Source organism: Salvelinus alpinus, chromosome 8 (assembly GCF_045679555.1).
Source record: "Salvelinus alpinus chromosome 8, SLU_Salpinus.1, whole genome shotgun sequence".
NCBI classification, from domain to species: domain Eukaryota; kingdom Metazoa; phylum Chordata; class Actinopteri; order Salmoniformes; family Salmonidae; genus Salvelinus; species Salvelinus alpinus.
Window position 1 is genome coordinate 71,175,631 of NC_092093.1, and position 22,582 is coordinate 71,198,212.

The 22,582-nt window shown below is 42.2% G+C and overlaps 2 protein-coding genes across 3 annotated transcripts in view; one reads left to right on the top strand and one right to left on the bottom strand.

The window, feature by feature from the left end:
- Positions 1 to 1,093: 1,093 nt before the first annotated feature.
- Positions 1,094 to 4,534, bottom strand: LOC139583636 (suppressor of cytokine signaling 6). Its single transcript, XM_071414916.1, has 2 exons — positions 4,348 to 4,534; positions 1,094 to 3,104 (listed from the first exon to the last, which is right to left on the bottom strand). The coding sequence occupies exon 2, from the start codon at positions 3,079 to 3,081 to the stop codon at positions 1,234 to 1,236; it is 1,848 nt and encodes a 615-aa protein (XP_071271017.1). The 5' UTR covers positions 3,082 to 3,104; positions 4,348 to 4,534; the 3' UTR covers positions 1,094 to 1,233.
- Positions 4,535 to 17,840: 13,306 nt separating this feature from the next.
- Positions 17,841 to 22,582, top strand: part of rttn (rotatin) — a 61,726-nt gene continuing 56,984 nt past the window's right edge. For both annotated transcript variants that reach the window (XM_071414918.1, XM_071414919.1), the window contains exons 1-4: positions 17,841 to 18,015; positions 18,336 to 18,523; positions 18,925 to 19,120; positions 19,742 to 19,828. In XM_071414918.1, coding sequence (XP_071271019.1) covers positions 17,985 to 18,015; positions 18,336 to 18,523; positions 18,925 to 19,120; positions 19,742 to 19,828 — 502 coding nt within the window. In that variant the 5' untranslated portion in view covers positions 17,841 to 17,984. The remainder of the gene's footprint in view (positions 18,016 to 18,335; positions 18,524 to 18,924; positions 19,121 to 19,741; positions 19,829 to 22,582) is intronic.

A 22,582-nucleotide genomic window follows, 5' to 3' on the forward strand; every position in this document is an offset into this window, starting at 1 on the left:
TTCTTATTTACAATGACGGCCTACCCCGGCCAAACCCAGACGACGTGGGACTCGCAATATGGGACTCGCAATAACAGCCAGATGTGATACAGCCTGGATTCGAACCAGGGACTGTAGTGACACCTCTTGCACTGAGATGCAGTGCCTTAGACAGCTGCGCCCATGTGTGTGTGTGTGTGTTATCTATTTAATTGTACTAGAATGCTTAAAAAGGCAGCAAAAATTTGAAATATCGGTATCAGTGTTTTTTTGTTAAGGAAAATATCAGATATCGGTATCACTAATCCTAACAGTACCTTTATAATGGGCGGGATGAAATAGTCTAGGCTACATGCACCCACACAAAGCTTACGTTTCTTATTAGCCCTAGCAGTTGTCATTAACCAACTTGATGGATGGCAAATAAAAAAAGGTTGAATTCACCCTGTGAAATTGAGAAATTAAGAGGACAAAAACATTGCTAAAAAATACTTTTGGCCTCTGCATTACATTACTGCAGTGCTTCTACTTTAGTTTGTTTAAGACGCCGAAGATATGCCCCACTGCGTTGTTGTTGGATATCTTTCAAGTAAATGTTTAAATGAAGAGTCAAAAGGATCACGCCCTATAATCAGCCCATATATTTCTTTCATTTCATTCACTGCAGCCTTTTAAGATGTCAAACCTAAGCCAGTTAAGTGAAACCTTATTTTAAAATCTGTAAATTTGAGCCAGAAAGCTAAATATTGATGTTATTCAGAAGGCTGAACTTGCCATTCTAGCGTTTCCAGTCTTCTACAGCAACTGGAGAGAGAAATAACTCCATATCTCACTGTTGATAAAGTATGTTTTCTTAAATGATGCTTTGTACTTCTGTGACAGATTCGTATACAATATTCTATGATAGATCTCTGGAGGTTTGGCCAGAAACTGAGTGACGACGACTTAACCCTTTAACTGTGGAATTGGGGACTGGACACGGAGAAACATCACTTGGGGCAAATCTGAACTGGCTCACTATTCCCAATTTATTGCACTACTTATAGCCAGTGTTTTTGGCAGAAGTACTGCACAACATACGGAATAGGGTTCCATTTTGGACACGTCCCTGGGCAAAAACAAAGAGCCAATGAAACCCAATCGATCTTCTCTAAACGATGGATGTCTGTAAACCTTTGTTAAATCTCTTAAACTGAACCCAAAAGTGCAAGTTGCTACCATTGTCTGTCCCATCTCATGTCAGTGTCAACCATGTCAGTAGTGCTTCTCCTGCAGGTAGTCTTTCATCTTGTTGGGCAAAGGCAGGTTCTGAATCAGGTCAATCCTGGTGTACTGTCTGATCACGAACCGACACAGGTACTGCAGGGAGCGCACTTGCATAAAACGAGACACGGGATTTGTCAGCCTGACGGGATAGGTGGCGGACCCTGGTAAGCGAGATCTAGAATAACAGAAGGCTCCATTCTCCGAATCTTTTATGGAGTATTCTATCAGGTCTACGATGGACGTGTGTCCCTCCACGTCGGGTTGCTCGTAGAAGCTGAAGCGTCCGTTGGAGTGTTCGATGCGGGTGTGGAGGGTCTTGGTCTGGGAGCGGAAACTAAGGCTGAGGAGGTACCTGTCGTCCGAGCTGTCCCTGACCAGGAACGAGCCGTCAGGCAGGTTGACCAGCTTCTCCTCAGCCTCCCAGCGTGTGATGGGCCCCCAGTACCAACCCTGCCTGGCTAGCTTCTTCAGCTCCTCGGTCAGGCTGGTCACAACCATGGGTCCGCTGCTCTGGACTGAGTCATACACCAGGCTCACGCCCGGAGCCGAGTTGGGGTCAAAGTTTAAGTGGTGCCTCACCCGCTCCGCCACGTGGCTGTACGCACCACTGAACCTGGAGCAAGTCCGGGGGATCTCATTGCTGGGTAGCAAGGGCAGGAGGGGAGAGAGGGGGGGAGGAGGGGGCTGTTGATGGGCATCGACCCTGTCCCTGGAGCTCTGGAGCATCACGCCGTTAGAGCCGATGAGGAGGCCGTTCACAGACTCCATGAAGAGGTCCGCTGGCAGGTTCAGGTTCATACTCACCAGATCCTGGTCTTCCTGACTCTGCTGGTCAGCGTGGAGAGAGCTACTGTCCGCCTCAGTCGCCACCTCCATAGGCAGGGACCCGTCCAGGCAGAAGTTGTGGGAGACAGAGTGGGACCCCTCTGGGTACATTCCCTCCTCTAAAGGAATGGTGTACTGGATGTAGTCCTGCGGCGTGCAGCCCAAGACTACAGGCACGTGTTCGTCAATGTTCAGGTGCAGCTGGTCACCGTTTTGGGGCTGCTGGAGGTTCTTCAGGGACTCTGCCTGCTCCTGGAGGTTCTTCACGGCCTGCTCCTGAAAGATGCCCTCCATCTGGAAGTCCTGGTGGTGGAAATCCTTCCGCACACCATTCAGGTTGGGGCTGGGGCTCGGAGAGTGGACCATGGCTTTAACTTTCACCTCCATCTTGATGCAGGCTTCGTCTGAGTTCACAGGCCGCAGGGGCCAGGGAGAGGGGCTGTAATGGTGGCTGCGGAGGGATGCCGATCGTAATGGCCGCTGGGCCTTGACCTCGTTGAAGCTGATGGGCACAGAGGAGGAGGAGAAGGTATCGTCATCATCAACTGACCCCATGGCTGTGGAGCCCCCTTTGACTTTGGCCTTCTGCTTGGCCGACAGCCTCCTCTTCAGAGAACCCATCAGACTCTCGCTCTTAGAGCGGCCCTTGTTGTGTCCCGCCTTCTCCTCTTCTTCAACTCCTCCACCACCACCTCCACCTCCAAGGTCGCAGCCCGCCAGCTCTTTGGTGTAGCAGCCCCTGAAAAGAGAGTCCTCCTTGGAGAAGTCGACCGCTGGCGAGGGCTGATGGAGCATGACAAAATCCCCCCCTCCTTCTTCCTTGCCCTTGTTGATGTTGAGGGACTTGCAGATGGTCTTAAGGCTGATTTTCTTCATTCTGAACGGCCCTCCTTGGCAGGGGAAGGGCGTGGGACATGAGACTGGGACGGGATGGCTGCTCTCCTCCTGGGGTCCTGATGAAGGTGCTGCTATCCACAGAGTCCTCCCATCAGGCTGGAGACAGCTGGTCATATACACTGCACAGCACTCATCCCCTGGGAGGAAACACAAATAAATAAAAACATACCTGCACAGTTTTTTACAATCTGTTTTTAATAAAGTCATTTAGGTGTGAGTTTATCTTATCAAATAAGTGTTTCTATCCTTCTTGGATGGGACATTGTGCCTACATCTCCTGTACCTACATTGCATTTGTAAACAATATCCTCATTTGATGAGATGCAGATAATCCTTGTACAACATATGCATGCCTTTACAGACGTTTCAAGACACACCCGGACTTACTGATAAGCTTACTCTTATTAGAAACGGCAAATAAACTGTACAAAGTGATTACCATTGCATGACTAGAATAGCTGACTCAGTTGGACTAATGTTATTGCAGTTTTTCCCTTGCTGTAGAAATACTGTTGAATATTATAGCAATATTGTTTGTACATTTCAATTGAAATCCATTCATTTGTACGTAAAACAATGTCTCATAATTGCACCATAACATTAGTGTCTTTAGCAGTAATTTTTTCAGAAAAGTATTCAGCAGTTGTGCATCTGGTGCCTTTACACATCACGTGTAGTGTTCAAACTATTATTGGCAGATTATTATGAGCAGATTTAAAAAAATGAAATGGTGTTAAACTAGCGAGAATATTAACAGAATTGATGCTCATAGCTAGTTAGCTATTTTATAGACACTAGTCATTGCAACAACAAAAAATAAACAAAACCTCTTGCTAATTGATTCCTAAGTTTCTAGCTAACCTTAAAATGTCTTGTTTTTACAATAAATATTGGTCATCCAAACAATCACACCTGATAAATAATACGTATTTTCATTACTAATGACTAATTTGCCAAATGTTCTGTTTTGCAAAACTGCATGGTTTTGTCTGTGCCAGCTGCTAAATTACGAATGCTAGCCAGTTAGTTAGCTAGCTAACACGTTAGCTACAAAGCTAATAGACCTGGCCAGCTGGGCCTACAGTCTTTGGTTGCTGGCAATCTAACGTTAGTTAGCTATTTTCCACGTTAAATCGTTAAGAAAGTAACCATAACGGTCTAAATTAATCATAGATATCCCAAATACTATGACAGTTTCACATTGACAGCTAAATATCAATGTAGTAAAGGTTAGACGGCAATGTCATTGTGTTGACACAGAAACTGAATGTAGACAGCTGTCTGGTCAACTAAGTTAGCTAGCTAACTTGGCTGCCTAGCTACATGCATTAGTTATGAGTCAACGAAACAATCTGTAATATTGTTTAGTTGGGTACTTACTTCGTTAGATTACCACGAATGCAGATGGTAATGTACACTTGAATTGGGTTTTACCGAAATTTGAAAATGTATTTTAGAAGATAGAACTGAGCAAGCTACTTAGCTTAGCAAGTCAGCGAGCTAGCTTAGCAGTCACAATCTTATCGTGGAAGGAGCTACCGTATCTAGCATGCAAAACAAAATAAAAGTGCGTTGGAATGGTTCCCCGTTTTATCTATGGCTGTTAATATGCTGTATTGTAATTTTTCAACAACAATCTATTTTTTTCTGTCTTTTCTAATACTTTCTGACGGACTCTTCCTCTCTCCCTTGCATTTGTTGCTTGTTGAATTGTAGGAGAGCAGGCTGAGAAATACAGCGAATCACATCCAGGTTTGAAACCATTTCTAAAATTCCCTCAGGGCATAGCTGCTGGAGAAAGGGTCACAGAATGTTGTGTCTGTAATAAAAAAATAATGCTATTCTGTAGGCTTTACACATTGCCCAGACCAATGAATACAGAATGTACTCCCTGTATATAGCTCCATTCTTGTGAGATAATGTTACAATTAATGTTAGAATTTATGAATTCACTATCTTGTTAAAGCTATTGGTTGCACCTCTCTCATGTATCAAGTTCTGTATCTTCTGCATACTTTATAATCTGCCTGGTGGTAGTTTGATTAATGCTATATTTTAATTGATAACTGCTGCAGAATTTAGAAGCACTCATAACATGACCCCATATTTGTCCGGGGGGCACATTTTAAAAATCAGACACTCATGAAGAAGAACTTGGGCGAGAAACCCAATATTGCTAATGCAGTTACCGTCTCTTTTACAGAGAAATCAGAACCTCAGACAATGTGCAACCAGCCACATTTAGCAAGTATCTCATCAATATTCAGAGCAGTGTAAGGCTTAGAAATGGAAATTGAGAGAATGTGAATAAACTATTTATGCTCTTTCGGACAGAAAGGAGGGATGAAATTATGTTTTGAGACCAGTGTTATTTTTGTACAGCATGCAATCAAACACTAAACTTTAGAAATGCACAGTCGTTTTAGGCACAAAGTTGCCCCTTTCACACACACACAATGACAGCACTGTCTTCTGAGGGGAGCAGAGGCTCAAAGCTCAGCTTGGCGCACCATATGAACTCAGCAGTCAAGCGTTCACTGAATTCAGTTTGTGTTTGTGCACAGGGGTTGAACATTATTTTTCTGGAGATGTTATTCGATATTTAAACTGAAAAGCATCATCCAAGTTCGGTGGACTTTTCCAAAGTAGTGTAGTGCATTAACGTGAGCTCTTTCTTACACACACACACACATTATTGTTTTACTATCCTTGTGGGGACCCCAAACAATTGATTCCCAATCAAAAGCCTATTTTCCCTGAAGTTAACCCTAACCCTTAACCCTAACCTTATCCCAAAACACCTAAGTCCTAACCCTAAACCTAACCCCTAACCCTCAAATCCAATCAAATTGTATTTATCACATGCGCCGAATAAAACTAGTGTAGACTTTACAGTGAAATGCTTGCTTACGAACCTTTCCCAATGATGCAGGGTAAAAAAAAATATATAATAATAAAGAGGAATAAAATAAAATACACAAGAATGGAGCTATATACAGGGAGTACCAGTACCAGATCAATATGCAGAGGTATGAGGTACACTATATATACAAAAGTATGTGGACACCCCTTCAAATTAGTAGATTCGGCTATTTCAGCCATACCCATTGCTGACAAGTGTATAAAATCGAGTGCACAGCTATGCAATCTCCATAGACAAACATTGGCAGTAGGATGGCCTTACTGAAGAGCTCAGTGACTTTCAACTTGGCACCCTCATAGGATGCTACCTTTCCAACAAGTCAGTTTGTCAAATTTCTGCCCTGATAGAGCTGCCCCGGTCAACTGTAAGCGCTGTTATTGTGAAGTGTAAACGTCTAGGAGCAGCAACGGCTCAGCTGCAAAGTGGTAGACCACACAAGCTCAGAACAGGACCGCAGAGTGCTGAATCGCGTAGTGCGTAAAAAACATATGTCCTTGGTTGCAACACTCACTATCACGTTCCAAACTTCCTCTGGAAGCAACGTCAGCACAAGAACTGTTCGTCGGAGCTTCATGAAATGGGTTTCCATGGCAGAGCAGCCGCACACAAGCCTAAGATCACCATGCGCAATGCCAAGCGTCGATTGGAGTGGTGTAAAGCTCGCTGACATTGGACTCTGGAGCAGTGGAAACATGTTCTCCTTAGTAATGAATCACACTTCCCCATCTGGCAGTCCGACGGACGAATCTGGGTTTGGGGGATGCCAGGAAAATACCTGCCTGAATGCATAGTGCCAACTGTACAGTTTGGTGGAGGAGGAATAATGGTATGGGGCTGTTTTTCATGGTTCGGGCTAGGCCCTTAGTTTCAGTGAAGGAAAATCTTAACGCTTCAGCATACAGTGACATTCTAGACGATTCTGTGCTTCCAACTTTGTGGGAAAGGCCCTTTCCTGTTTCAGCATGACAATGACCCGCCCACAAAGCGAGGTCCATACAGAAATGGTTTGTCCAGATCAGTGTGGAAGAACTTGACTGACCTGCACAGAGCCCTGACCTCAACCCCATTGAACACCTTTGGGATGAATTGGAACGCCGACTGAGATCCAGGCCTAATCACCCAACATCAGTGCTGACCTCACTAATGCTCTTGTGGCTGAAACGAAGCAAGTCCCGCAGCAATGTTCCAACATCTAGTGGAAAGCCTTCCCAGAAGAGTGGAGGCTGTTATAGCAGCAAAGTGGGGAATGCCCATGATTTTGGAATGAGACGTTCGACGAGCAGGTGTCCACATACCTTTGTTAATGTATGTACGTATGTACATGAAGGCAGGGTAGTGACTAGGCATACGGATAGATAGGGATGGCAGGTAGCCTAGCGGTAAAGAGCATTGGGCCAGTAACTGAAAGGTTCTGGTTTGAATCCCCAAGCTGACTAGGTGAAAAATCTGGCATTGTGCTCTTGAGCACGGCACTTAACCCTAATTGCTCCTGTAAGTCGCTCTGGATAAGAGTGTTGATTAAAAAATGTAATAAGAGTAAAATAAAGAACAGTGTTTTTATGTGTGGGGGGTTTGTGTGTGTAGGGTCAGTGCAGATAGTTTGGGTACCATTCATTGGCTGTCTAGCTATTTACAGTCTATGGCCCTAATTGTAACCATAAACCTAAGCTTAAAAGGGTCCCCACAAGGATTGTAAAACCAAAATCACACACACACACACAGAGACACATACACACACACTAGAGAAAAAAAAGCATTGAAAATGTCATATAATATATTTTTTTGTTAGGGTTGACTGTTTGGTTCTATTGCCTGTTGCGTTCACCTCTACCATTCTGTTTGGTTTTTTCAGGCTCTCAGAAGGCACATCATAAGCCCATTCAAATGCCAAGCCCTAAAGGATGTTACAACTTGTCATAATAATTTCCATGCCAATATTATGATTCCATTTTCTGTTACCCGCCAAACTGACTCTATTGATTTTCCTTAAAGCAGTGTTACTTGGCAAATGATTCTAGTAAGAGCATCCTAATTTGTATTTCTGAAAAACACATAATATTGGGCTGTCCAATCTTTCCAAACTGTGTTCTGAGTTACTTTGTATCGGAGCTTCCAGCTAAAACTTGAACTCTGAAATGATTCATTGGTTGCCTAATTAGTGTCAGCATTGTTTTAAAGTGGCTCTAATTGTGTTTACTGCTGCTGGCCTAATTTGGACCATACACTGTGTGTTATATTTTGTTTTTTCGGCACTGTTAAACTGTCAAGCTCATAGAAGGTATGCCATGGCAGACCTGCTTAGGGGACTGCTGTGTGCAGACAGGCCCTATGCAAACACACTAATTACTGAACCCTATTAGGGCTGATCAAGCTGCCTAAGCTTTATATGGGCAGAGAGGGAGGTGGTGTGTGTGTGTGTGTGTGTGTGTGTGTGTGTGTGTGTGTGTGTGTGTGTGTGTGTGTGTGTGTGTGTGTGTGTGTGTGTGTGTGTGTGTGTGTGTGTGTGTGTGTGTGTGTGAGCAAAAGCCAAGGACACTGGCAGTAGCAGACGAGAGTGCAATGTTTTTACAAGCCAAATTAGACCTGACAAACAAAGTTTTTCTCTAGTGATGAGCTATTTACTTCATGGCAGAATGAGTAAATATGTTGCTATGAGCCAAAAAGTAGAGTGTTACATTTATTCCAGAGAAATCAATCAGTTTTTTAAAATGATTTATGTTATAACTGGGTCAAAAGGTAGTCTTTTGTATCAAATTAATTCTGAAGATATCAATAAATGATGTTACCACTATCATAATTTGATGAGAAATTAAAAATCAACAGGATTATTGGCTGAATAGCACTGCAGGGTACCAGGTAAAGGGGCGTAGGGGGAATTTTCATGTCTACTACAAGCGATACAAGATCAATATTTCTGCAGGATTTGAATTTATGTATAGGCACAAGAAGTGAAAAAGAAAATGTCAAGTCGAAACATTCGACAACCAGGGAAACCTGTCTTTTAATGAGATACCTCTACACAGGGGGCAGGTTCTTGTTCCTTTTCTCCTCTTAATTCCAAATGAAAGCTGTATCAGCCATAAATTATTTGCTCAATATGTCTGTGGCATCCTTCAGCTTTACTCAGTCCTTCGACTTGACTGCTCCGCCGAGGGGGTTTGTTGGAGGTCCCAAGGTGCCCACCTTCATATCCTCGACAATTTGCAGCAGAGCAGAAGACGGGTACAGCAGGCATGTTAAGCAGTGACAGAGCCGATGGGACCACTTGGGTTTTTGTTTCAGAAATTACTGAAGAATAACACAGGGGTTCGATTGTGCACAATGCCGGTGCCTGCCCCCACTCCCTCTCTTCTCTTCTCTTCTCTGATGGATCCTGCAAAGGTCACACTATAATCGTCCCTTACAGAAACAAATTGAATTAATGAAAGCCCTCTCTCTCTCTCCCTCCTCTCTCTCGGCAGCTAGGGACATTTATGGAATGGTTAATGTTTACCTTTTTAGGCTTACTTCTTGGTCTATAGAACCATTTATGTTTTTCCAGCCGACGAGAGCAGTTCTGCTGGTTGTTTGGGATTCAGAGGGTGATCCTGGGCTAAATCAGTCCTTCAAGTCGCCCCAGCTCTCCTCTGGGATAAGTTGTAAGAGGTCTTGGAGGATTGTGCATTAATTACACTTTCAACAGCTGTATCCACACTGCATGTAATGAGTCAGCTATAGTAAGACAGGAGCTGAATGTAAATATGGCCAGTGAAGAAAAAGGGGATGAAAATATCATCCATGTTTCCTTATAAGCTTGTAACACACACTAGTCAGAGTGAGATATCTCTTGAAGCATGACTGTCACAACGTATTATTAATTGTAGACCTAACACTTGGTTTCCTATTGCCATATGTTTAATTACAATTCTGATATTCAGATTAATGTGCCGAATTAATACAGGCCCAAGCATTACACAATTTGCCTTCATACTCAAAACACCCAAAACAGAATATTTTCCCAACATTAAATTGTATTGGCTTTAGGATGTGTACAGTATGTGTAGGGCTACGTATTACTGTATGTGTTTATTCTATTTGCATATCCCCAAGAGTTTGTGTACATAGCTCTATCAGCAAGACAATATTGTAACCACCAAGTCAACATGAGTTGACAACAGCTGGAGGCAAAAACTTGTGCAAAGCAACACATCACAGCTTTTGGTTTCTCATTGGTTCTTGGAATGAAGCCATAAGTTTCCTGACGGGTAAAACTGAACGTTTTTTAAATGTTCGGAGAACAAACATTTTTAGGTTGCAGGGAGGTTATGAGAATGTTTTACTGTAGCTCCCAGAATGTTTTCCTTGAAGGTAATTAAATAACATTCTGAGAACATTCTCTAAATGTTGTGAAAATACTCACTAAGTTAATGGGTTATATTTAGGGTAATGTTGTACAGCTTTGTCATTCTATTTTGTACATTAAAATCATCATATTTTATAATTTTATATATTTTACATGTTCTGAAAATTCCATGAAATCATTGAATATTTCCCAAATTCCAGTAGTTTACTGGTAAACTTCTGAAAATTACCTGTAACATACCCTTCCTTTGCAACCCTATATACTACACTTTGATGAGCCGACACATCAAAAGCATGTCCGCTCAGTCCTACATGTGAACACAAAACAAACATGTCCACCTTTTCATCACATAGACTTCACGCCTGTCATGTTTATGGTTAAGGCTTAACCTGATGCCTACACCAGATGGGAACGGGAGTCTACCATCAAAGGGTTACCCACCTGTCTTTGTAATTTGGCCTGTATCTATATAGTGTCACATATCCATAGCCTGAGGTTATTGAGCTTCAGTCAGTCAGTCATGACCGATAACCAATCTCTGTAGTGGGCTACTTTGCCAACTGCTGGAGGGTGTTCTAGAGCTGCTGCAGTATCTCTTGTTGTTGGAATCTGGAGAGTCTGTAAATAGATAACGTATGTAGCCTATACACTAGAGGCAACCATATGGTCATGGTTTCATAGAGCTTGGTGAGATTGTGGTTGTCCTTCCAACAACATTCTGGAACTCGTGCATGGGGACTCGTGCAGGACAGTTGCTTGGCTTCGAAACATTCTCAGCACATTTAAGGAACTTGTAAAAAAACATTTATTTTCTTGGTATTTCATTACTTTAACTGAATTCTTCTTAAAAATTCAAACATGGTTACATTTCATTAATTTGGTACAGTTCTAGGAAGGTTCTCCAAGTGGTTTGGCATTGGGAATGTTCTCAAAAAGTTCAGAAAACTTTCCATAAAAAACAAGAAACCTTTAGTAACGTTCAGAGAACGTTCTAAGGAGGTTATTTAGAAAAATATACATTCCATTCTCAGCATCAACAAAACACTATCTTCTGTCTTGTTAAGTGTGTTCTGGGGTGTTGGCAGTGCCCACTAATTGGCCACACCTGATCTTAATGAGTGCTTGTTACTTTTGAAATGGGCTCTATTTGAATAGACTAAAATGAACAGCTTTGTATGAGTTAAAAAAAACATGGCATGCTAGCTTCATCCTGGATGGCACAGTGGACTAATTCCATGGATAAAGAACAGAAGATCATAGGTTTGAATGTCAATGACGCCTTGTCACAACAAAAAAGAAATGTGTTTCCGTATTTATTATTATTTACCTTTATTTAACTAGGCAAGTCAGTTAAGAACAAATTCTTATTTTCAATGACGGCCTAGGAACAGTGGGTTAACTGCCTTGTTCAGGGGCAGAATGACAGATTTGTACCTTGCAACCTTTCGGTTACTAATCCAACGCTCTAACCACTAGGCTACGCTGCCGCTCCTTGATTAATGCCTAAGCAAATTCATTTCCATGTGTCTTATCTGTGCTTGGAATTCAAAACAGTTAACCCAAACTAAGCTAGCAGTGTTATTAAAAGTCTTATTGAAACATGTTCTCAGAACATTATTTAATTACCTTCAAATAACCTATAATTTCCATTCTCAGAATGTTAATAAAACCTCCCAGGAAAACCTTTAGGTTCTCAGAACCTCCCTGCAACCTAACGTTGAAAAACCTTTCCATTTTAGCGGCCAGGAAACGTATGGCTTTGTTACCAGAACCAATGGGAAACCAAAAATGTACGTTCCCACAACTTCCAAGAAACGAAATGTGCTAGCTGGGTTTGTTCCCATAACAAATGTGAAACCAAAAACATATGTTCCCAAAACTTCCAAGGAACCAAATGTGTTAGCTGGGCAGATTCAAATTACACATTTACTCTGAGGGATGCCCTGATATGGACCAATGCTGATACCAACCATGCCACAGTAATTGTACGGTAGCTTAAATGCGAAGGAAATCTACCTGAAATGGGTCATGTAAAAAGTACAGTAAAAAGCCAGACCGACAACCATTGGAAAACTGAACACACAAATCACTGCACATGTCTCAATCTGTTAAGAGCCAAATGCGACTGATTGTACATCAGGCTGTGGGGGAATGAGTCAGCAGACTTTAACATTAAGGACCAAAAGGGGGGTGATCACAACCACGAGACACAGTGCGAGACAGGGCAGATGACTCACACAACGGCACTGTTCTCATTTATTTGAAGTGACGTTTTGCTCCCTGCACTACTAATGTGAATGACTGATCTAAGAGACACAGACAGGCTGCAAAACAGGGGAAGGTGCGCAAGGTGAAACATTGAAACACCAGCCTCAGTCATCACAGACAACACACAGTCTGGCTATTTTACATCCAGATAAAGAGAACCCCCCTCTCTTCTGGGTGAAGAAACCCCCTCAAAATACTTTCACCATCATGTCCTTTGAAATATCTTAGAGCTGAGGTATTGAACGTCAGTTAAGTGTAAACATATTGTGTGTTTGAAGCTCCTGCAGCATCTACTCTCAACTGTCTTTATGCTGATGGATTGGATGTTTTCTTTCAACAGTTGGACTGACATGGACTGAAGAGACTGTTGAGTGTCTAGGTTTCAAGGATCCCCAGTAGAATGTGGATTGATAGAACAGGTTTTCACCACAACAACAACTACTATAGAGAGAAGGCTTGGGAAACAAAATTGGAGACACTTTAGCCAAGTCAAAAAGAGAAAGTAGGGCCTAGATCTTCTGTTCTGTGTAAGAAGATCACATAAAAATTCAAATGCACTTTCAAAAGCACTCAGAACTCTGTAGGTTTCTCAAGTACTGTGTGATTATATTATTATCACGTCAAATTATCATTATGCTAAGTTTTTAATTATCACCCTCCTGATTGATCAAATATCCGCATCATCTCTCAAGTGTGAGATCTCGAGCAATTTGATTTATACAGACAGCACAGCTAAGAAATTAGGCCTACATTTGTTTGGAGAGGCTGCGCACATCTACTTTGATTCTTTGGCAAACTGATGATGTTGGATATGAGATGAATTGAATGACAAGATCATTTGGGGGGTCTTAAAACTTCACTCTATGTGGCATAAATGAAAAATGGTTTCTCTGATTTTGAAATGCTTCTTTAAATATTGACCATCCTTGGTTAGAGGACTATCTTTACATTTCAAGACTGTGTTTACATTTCTAATGCACATGAGAGTAAAAGTATGACCCTAATTTTTTTTATTTAACCTTTTAACCCTCATTAAGATGTCAAAGGAGTATTGATGGAATGGACATATACATTTTTATCTGGCAAAAGACCAGTGTAGAAATACTGCTCATTAACCATTTTACCAGAAAGGATGAGATGTGGACATATTCATTTTTTTAAAGTTATGAAAGAATAACAATTCCTAACCCCAATGATGATAGGCTTACATGTATGATAGAACTACACCGCCATATGAAGAAAAGGACCTAGGCTATAGGTCTATAATTGAACAGACCTGCAATGCCAGCATTAAATTGAAGTGTGAATACATAACTTAGAATGACAGTTTTGTTATTTGAATTAATCAATACACCATTTCCTTTGGGATTCCCAAAATATCAGATTTTGCTGTGTATGCAAACACATCAGCTTGGTCATGGAAAATGTGCACACAAACACACACTGACAAGCTATAAGAACCCCTCAATCATTCCAGACTGGAGATGTATAATTGACACAGGGGTGGACTTAGTGATTTGGAGGGCCCAGGCAGAGGCCAGCATGAGCCCCCCCCCTCCACATTTTTTTTATGGGATTTATATGAAAAGACATGCAATTTAACAGAACAAATGTGCCATTTATGTGCCATGAACACAACCATTCATGATGTTTATCTGATTGTCAATCACGTTAATTCAAAAATAATTAAAGCACCGCCAACTTTCCTTCAATTCGCAAGCCCCTCCAGAGATTGAAAAGGTTAGGCATTGGCCCTCAAATCCTCAAAAAGTTATAGAGCTGCACCACTGAGAGCATCTTGACTGGTTGCATCACTGCTTGGTATGGCAACAGCACCGCCCTCGACCGCTACAGAGGGTGGTGCGGACAGCCCAGTACATCACTGGGGTCGAGCTCCCTGCCCTTCAGGACCTCTATATCAGGCGGTGTGAAAGGAAGGCCTGGAAAATCTTTAAAGACTCCAGCCACCCAAGCCATACACTGTTCTCTCTGCTTCAGCACGGCAGGCGGTACCAGTGCGACAAGTCTGACACCAACAGGCTCCTGAACAGCTTCTATCCCCAAGCCATATCACTGCTAAATATACTGAACAAAAATATAAACGTAACATGGAACAATTTCAAAGATTTTACTGAGTCACAGCTCATATAAGGAAATCAGTCAATTGAAATAAATTCATTAGGCCCTAATATATGTATTTTACATGGCTGGGAATACAGATATGCATCTGTTGGTCACAGATACTTTAAAAAAGGTAGGGGCGTGGATAATAAAATTAATGGAATAAAATAAAATGGATCAGTCTATATTTGGTGTGACCACCAAATACTGTGCCCAACACATCTCCGTCGCATAAAGTTGATCGGGCTGTTGATTGTGGCCTGTCTTACTCCCCTTCAATGGCTGTGCAAAGTTGCTGGATATTGGCGGGAACTGGAACATGCTGTCGTACAGGTGTATCCAGAGCATCCCAAACATGCTCAATGGGTGACAGTTCTGATGAGTATGCAGGCCATGGAAGAACTGGGACATTTTCAGCTTTCAGGAATTGTGTACAGATCATTGCGACATGGGGCTGTGCATTATCATGCTGAAACATGAGGTGATGGCGGCGGATGAATGGCACGACAATGGGCCTCAGGATCTCGTTGTGGTATCTTAGTGCATTCCAATTGCCATCGATAAAATGCAATTATGTTTGTTGTTCGTAGCTTATGCCTGCCCATACCCTAACCCCACCCCCACCAACGCTGATCAGCAAATCACTCGCCCACATGACGCTATACATGTGGTCTGCGTTGTGAGGCTGGTTGGACTTACTGCCAAATTCTCAAAAACAACGTTGGAGGTGACTTATGGTTGAGAAATTAACATTAAATTCTCTGGCAACAGCTCTGGTAGACATTCTGGCAGTCATCATGCCAATTGCACACACCCTCAAAAGTTGTGGCATTGTGTTGTGTGACAAAACAGCACATTTTAATGGCCTTTTATTGTCTCCAGCACAAGGTGCACCTGTGTAATGAACAGGCTGTTAAATCAGCTTCTTTAAATGCTACACCTGTGAGGTGGATGGATTATCTTGGCAAAGGAGAAATGCTCACTAAAGGGATGTAAACACATTTTGAGAGAAATAAGGTTTTTGTGCATAAGGAGAATTTCTGGGAACTTTTATTTCAGCTAATGAAACATGGGACCAACACTTTATATGCCACGCTTATATTTTTGTTCAGTGTAGTTAACAGAATGGCTATACAGACAGTCTCTATGCACACTCACACACAATGACACTCCAACAGATATTTATACTGACTCTACACACACTGACAATCATCATTACCCTGCTGCTACTCTATTTTTCATATACCCTGATGACTAGTCACCTTACCCCAATACACAGATACCTCTATCACTCCAGTATCCCTGCACATTTTAAATATGGTATTGGAACTGACCCTGTAGATAGCTTCTTATTTTCTCGTGTTCTTATTTCTTGTTTATATTTACTGTGCTTTTGTTCCACCTTGTGTTTTTTTGTGCTACATTGATATTGATCACTTCATTGTTGGGTTTGGAGCTTGCAAGAAAGGCATTTCACTGTACTTGACATTAAAACTTTAAACTTGAAGGGGCTGAAACTATCTCACCGGAGAAAGCATCCGAGCGAGCAAAACAGCGACTATATGTAGCCCATGTATCTGATGCTGTCAGGCCAAAAACAGTAGGACATCTTATCATCTTTTTGGCCAGACAGCATCTGATACATGGGCTACACGTACATGTCCTTTGCCTATTATCAGCAGCACCTGTCTTTTTACTAAAGACATGCGTATTGTATCCCCCTAGAGTGTAAGGGCCTGGGGCTGGGTTTGTACTAAGCTAACATCTGGAATTATTTTCAGATTCTTTAGCCATTTTATTTAGGACCCCTGTAGGTATAACAATTATTGGATGAAACAATAAATGTACTGCTTTTGGCCCATAGAAACACAAAGAATAACAGATTCATAAATGGAAAAACAGATAGTCCTATTTTCCCCCCTAAAATAAGTATGTTTTGAAGTGTCTGTCCTATATCTGAGGGATATAAGAAAGCTCGGGAAAATAAATATATATTTTTACCGTGGAATATACCTTTTACATCCATTCATTTTTCTGCCCGGTACCGGGTTACCTTCAGAAGAGTCCCGTGACACTTGTGTTCGTGATAGTCTCATCTTTCCATAGAGGAGTCATATTAGCGTGATAGCCCAAACTACTCGGGCGTTACAGACTTTTTGTAAAATACCAATTTTCTGGAATTCTCCTGGTCTAACAAACACAGCTGTAGCTCGGCCACCCACGGTAGGCCGACATTGCCGGATGCGATGGATTTAAATGCCAATGCAAAAAAAATGATATCTCAAACACAGATTTGGATGTTTTATTTATTTTATTTATTATGTATTTATTATGCCTCAAGCGGAGCATGGGGGGGGCCTCAAGCAGAGAAATTATTATTATTATTTTTGTTTAATTAAGCCCAGCTCATGAGGCTCCTTGATGATGTGAGGCCAGAGGCAATTGCCTCTCTGCCTAATGGTAAGGCCACCATTGAATTGACCTTGACTTGAGAAGCACAGGAGAGCTGTTCAAACTTACCTTTCTTGATAGCTGGTTGGATTTCAAAGATGTGAAGAAGGCATTCAGCTGGTTTGCCCCTTAGGGCCACCTTAAGCAACTTGGATGACAGTGGAAGTTAACTTGATAAAACTGCTTCTTTATTGTTAAAAGTAAAACCAACGCGTTTCGCTCCTTGGCCTTCATCAGATTTGAAATTATAGATGGAAAAATGTTAGAGGTTTATTATACATTTCAGATTGGCCCTCTATAAACTCAGCAGGGACCAGTCACGGGAATATAAAACAGCATGATGTGATTGGTTAAATAAGTAGCAGATTATGAGGAAGGGCAGAAATTACCACCTACAAAGGGCAGAAACATGTTGGTTACACTATCCTCCAAGAGTTGCTGAATGACATTCACCTTTACTTCGGTTTGCTCCTCAATTCTTGCACCTGTCCTTGGTTAGAGAGCGAAGTAGCAGCATCAGTTCTCTTCCCTTTGCATGGATTTCAATTTTAAGTGAAGTTGATAACTAAAAAGAGCACATGGTTATCAAATTTTTCAAAACGTCTAAATTAAAACTCAAAATGCAAATAACGCGATTGAACTATATATAAATGCTCACTCATGTAGGAAGAACAAAAAAACGTATGTTGCTAAATACAAATTTCATACAAGTTGGTTCATTGAATGCACCCCATGTTTCCATACCAGGAAGTGTGTGACGTTGGCGCGCTCGTTGAAAGCAAACCCCGGGCAGACGTACAACGATGTTAACGTTAGTAGACAGACATTTAACGACTGAAAATAAATATATAGCTGCCCTTTGTTGTCACGTTTTATTTTTGTTGCAAAACACACGGGTTGCAGCCATCGGTCATGGAGTTATCTCCGCTTATAAAGAAGATTGGTAAGCCAAATCACGTTACTGTACCCAACTAACTACAAAAGTTGCTCGGTTGTGTCGCTGTTATTTTTGTTGTTAGCTAACGTTAGCTAATATGCCTTGATGCCATTCTTCTGGATAGTGCTAACAACTCTTACAACAGTCAGTAGTTGTTGCTACTAATGCACATTCATCCAATATCTAGCTAACTACATTTTATTTTATATTGAGGGGAAATACCTAGCTAGATAACGTTAGCTAACCACTAGTTAGCTTAGTTAGCTGACTAACGGTAAACTCAACTCCACGATTTACCTACTTCACGGTGGTCTTGTTTTCAACAGGTCACTCCTTGGCAGAGATCAGAGTCCGAGCATTGAAGAGCATCATTTGTAAGCTAGACCACTCTCTCCTCTCTGTCTCTGACCTGGTCCAGGAGAAGATGCTGTTTGTTTACCTGCTGGAGTGGTTTAACTTCCCCGAGGTGCCAATGCAAGAGGAGGTCCTGCAGCTGATCAGTACTCTGTCCAAGGTACCAAAACTGGTCCTCATGACCACAACCTAGTCTGATAACTAGCTAAACTAGAGTACATACTGATGCTATTATGATTGATTAGCCTTTGACAAGCAACCTGTTGCATTCTTGCATCTTACAAAAATGATTAGAACATATTGTAACGACCCAGGGTTTATGAGCGCGGAAATCGACTCTGCCGCTGGAGCATGCTTTTGCGGCACAGTCGATAGCGCGCAGGACTTCGGGCTAGAAGGTCGAGGGTTCGAGACCTGCTCCCTGCTGTTTCATTACAATATATAGGGAGAGTAATGTCATGTTGAATCAATTTAACATGTTTTTAAAGTATACCTGTGTACTGCATGTCTGTATAAACTGCTCTTTAGGAACACATGTATTATGTATTTTTGTCTTCATAGCACCCTACTGCAGCCCAGATGCTGAGAGATGTCGGGGCAGTGGAGTTCCTCACCCAACTCTCCCCCAACATAGAGCCACGGTTACGGGCCATCATCGACGGCATCTTCGACCTGCTGTTTCAGCTTCCAGAGCTACTTCCTGCTTGTCCAACCATCTATTCTAATATACACCAGTTACAGAACACCACTACTGCAGGTATGTATCAAAGAGATGGAATTATAGAATTAGAATGAATGGAATGGTTGTCCCCATTCAAGTCAATGATGGCATAATGGGTGGACTGGCAGCCATTATGAGTGTACAACACAATTCTAATATCCCATAACTTTGCAAATATGGGACCAGCGTTGCTAGTTAGCAAGGACGCTAGTGGTTATCAATGGCACTGGTCCCATGCATTTGTTTAGTTTCTAAATCAGCCACATGGAATCATTACATTGTCTTAACCTGTGTTTTTTTCATCCTAGACCCATGCCTGGACGTAACAGCAGGAAGTGTACCCTTCAATCTGTGCTGTGATTTGTTAGAGTCAACTCAACTGACATCCCAAAAAATTCATTCCATTGCATGAGGCACATCAGTTAGCATAATTTGAATGAACATTCTACATTACCATGGCAATCCCGCATCAGTTAATAGAACATTCCAAATTACCATGGAAATTATCGTATTGCGAGTGCACCCTTGAGTTTACCAGTCAAATTGCTAGGGTTAGAGCTTCCAAGCCCGTTCTATTCATTCTATTTCTATGGATAGAATATTATATGCAGTGTTTTTAAGTAATGGTTTTATGCTGATATTATGCTGCTGTTGTAGTTCCCCTAGAAGAGGACTCTCCAGCGGTGGGCTATTTCCAGACAAAGAGGCCGAGTCACACTGATGTTCCACCACAGAGGATAGCAGGTATTTTACCTCATCCATATACAGTTATGCAAACTTGTCGCTTTTCGGGGATATTCGCCATTTTAATCTCAAAATAGGCCATCCATGTGAATCGTGTAGATCTGAATAAAAACATTTTTTTTTGGTGGGTCTGATTCTCATATGGAAATCATTGACTGTGCACAGAATGCATCAGTACGGGTCCTACAAAAATAATATCAAACAAAGAGTTTTGAGCGTGATGTCAGATAGGTCATATCAGAGTGTTTCGTAGGCAGGCTCTGTCATCTCTCTACGCCACAAGCTAGGGGGCTGTGCACACTGTGATACGTTTTTTACAAGCGCACAGGCATATAAATTGGTCGGATTTACCAGAACGTCTACTAAAGTTTGACTTTGCCCTCGTGTTTCTTAGCTATTTACATCGTTTTGTTCACACGCTAGTTTTTCTTTCAATGTTAGTTTGCCCTTTATGCAACTGCTGTCCATGAGACATCTGAGATTCTCCACTGTTACCATAGCAACCTCACACCCTTAAATGGGCAGCTGAACATTTGTCTCACCTAAGTGACTCATATTTCAGGGTACATTGCACTCCAAAAACCTTTTATTCATGAACTCCTTGCAAAAAAATGTCAGCGTAAAGCCCTGTATTGTACAGTGTTTATGTACATGAGTTATTGTATTTTAATACTTTTAACACTGAAAGCACCTAGCAATGTAATAGAAATGTGAGACAGGATTTGTGTTTTTGCTTTGATTTTTGCACCTCTATAAAGAAAAACTTGTCGGGTGCTTTCAGTGTTTGCAGGTGCATTGCAGACTGATGTATTCCTGTCTGGGGAGGCTGAGATTATTATTACGTGTCATGAAAAAACTTAAAGCTAGACCAAAGAACCCAACTCCAACCTACCCCAGGACACTATTTTCAAATGTGTATTATGTATTTTTTTATTCTCTGAAAATAATCAAATGTTTTAGCATTTCACATGGGTTTTTCTTGTGTTTCCGTGAAAAAAACAAAAACATTTTGGCCCCTAACTAGTTTGCAACCCTGCATATAAGTAATATGCTTGCATTTTTCATCTGATTGGTAATAGCCTACATTTTTTTCTTATTTGGTTAATGGGATTCGTTCCAAATTTATATTACATTGCTATTCGTTCCAAGATGGCGTAGCAGTCGGACGTCTGTTTTGTCCCGTCCCATGCATATATTATTTTCTTTGTATATATTTCTATATTTTTTATCTCAATTTCCATCTACGGACTGAACATACTCTCCTGCAACCCGCCTCACCCAATGTGGTACGGATCTGCTATTTTTTTTACACTTTAGAACCGGAACCCCCATCAGCAGCTAGTAGTCAGTTAGCCACTGCTAGCAGTCATCACTGTTAACTCGGACATCAGCCAGCCTCAGCCCGGTCAATTCCTGGCAGTCTGCACAGCGCGATATCATCCCAGAGCATATCGGACTGCTTTTTCTCTACCACATTTCCGGATTTCCTACCCCAAGCTCTGAACCTTTACACCAGATCATCGCAGCTAGCTATCCGAGTGCCTACTGGCTAACGTCTCTGTCCTGAAGCAAGCACCAGTTAGCCTGAAGCTAGCCTGGAGATGGGCCCATCTCCCGGCTAGCAAAAGAGGTCCATCAGCCAATTCTTGGGCTACAATACCTATTTTGCCAATTCGCCTGGACCCTTTTACTGCCGACACGGAGCCCCCCCGATCCATCACAACTGGTCTGTCGACATAACCGTCCGAGGGGGTTTCAACAGGCTCTTCCGTTGCGACGTCCCCCGGAGTCCCATTTGCTAGCCTCGGCCCGCTAGCTGTCTGAATCGCCTTTTATCCAGCTCGCCTAGCTACTCACTGGACCCTATGATCACTCGGCTACACATGCCTCTCCCTAATGTCAATATGCCTTGTCTATTGCTGTTTTGAGCCTCCAGCCCTGCTCAATATGCCTTAGCTAGCCCTTTTGTTCCACCCCCCACACATGCGGTGACCTCACCTGGCTTAAATGGTGCTTCTAGAGACAAAATCTCTCTCATCGTCACTCAATGCCTAGGTTTACCTCCACTGTACTCACATCCTACCATACCCTTGTCTGTACATTATACCTTGAATCTATTCTTCCGCGCCCAGAAACCTGCTCCTTTTACTCTGTTCCGAACGCACTAGACGACCAGTTCTTATAGCCTTTAGCCGTACCCTTATCCTACTCCTCCTCTGTTCCTCTGGTGATGTAGAGGTTAACCCAGGCCCTGCAGCGCCTAGCTCCACTCCCATTCCCCAGGCGCTCTCATTTGTTGAATTCTGTAACCGTAAAAGCCTTGGTTTCATGCATGTTAACATTAGAAGCCTCCCTAAGTTTGTTTTATTCACTGCTTTAGCACACTCTGCCAACCCGGATGTCCTAGCCTTGTCTGAATCCTGGCTTAGAAAGGCCACCAAAAATCCTGACATTTCCATCCCTAACTATAACATTTTCCGACAAGATAGAACTGCCAAAGGGGGCGGAGTTACAATCTACTGCAGAGATAGCCTGCAGAGTTCTGTCATACTATCCAGGTCTGTGCCCGAGCTTCTACTTTTAAAAATCCACCTTTCCAGAAACAAGTCTCTCACTGTTGCCGCTTGTTATAGACTCCCTTCAGCCCCCAGCTGTGCCCTGGACACCATATGTGAATTGATTGCCCTCCATCTATCTTCAGAGTTTGTTCTCTTAGGTGACCTTAACTGGGACATGCTTAACACCCCGGCCGTC

Excerpts from the sequence above, each read along its gene's own strand:
- LOC139583636 (XM_071414916.1), bottom strand. The coding sequence starts at position 3,081 with ATGACCAGCTGTCTCCAGCCTGATGGGAGGACTCTGTGGATAGCAGCA.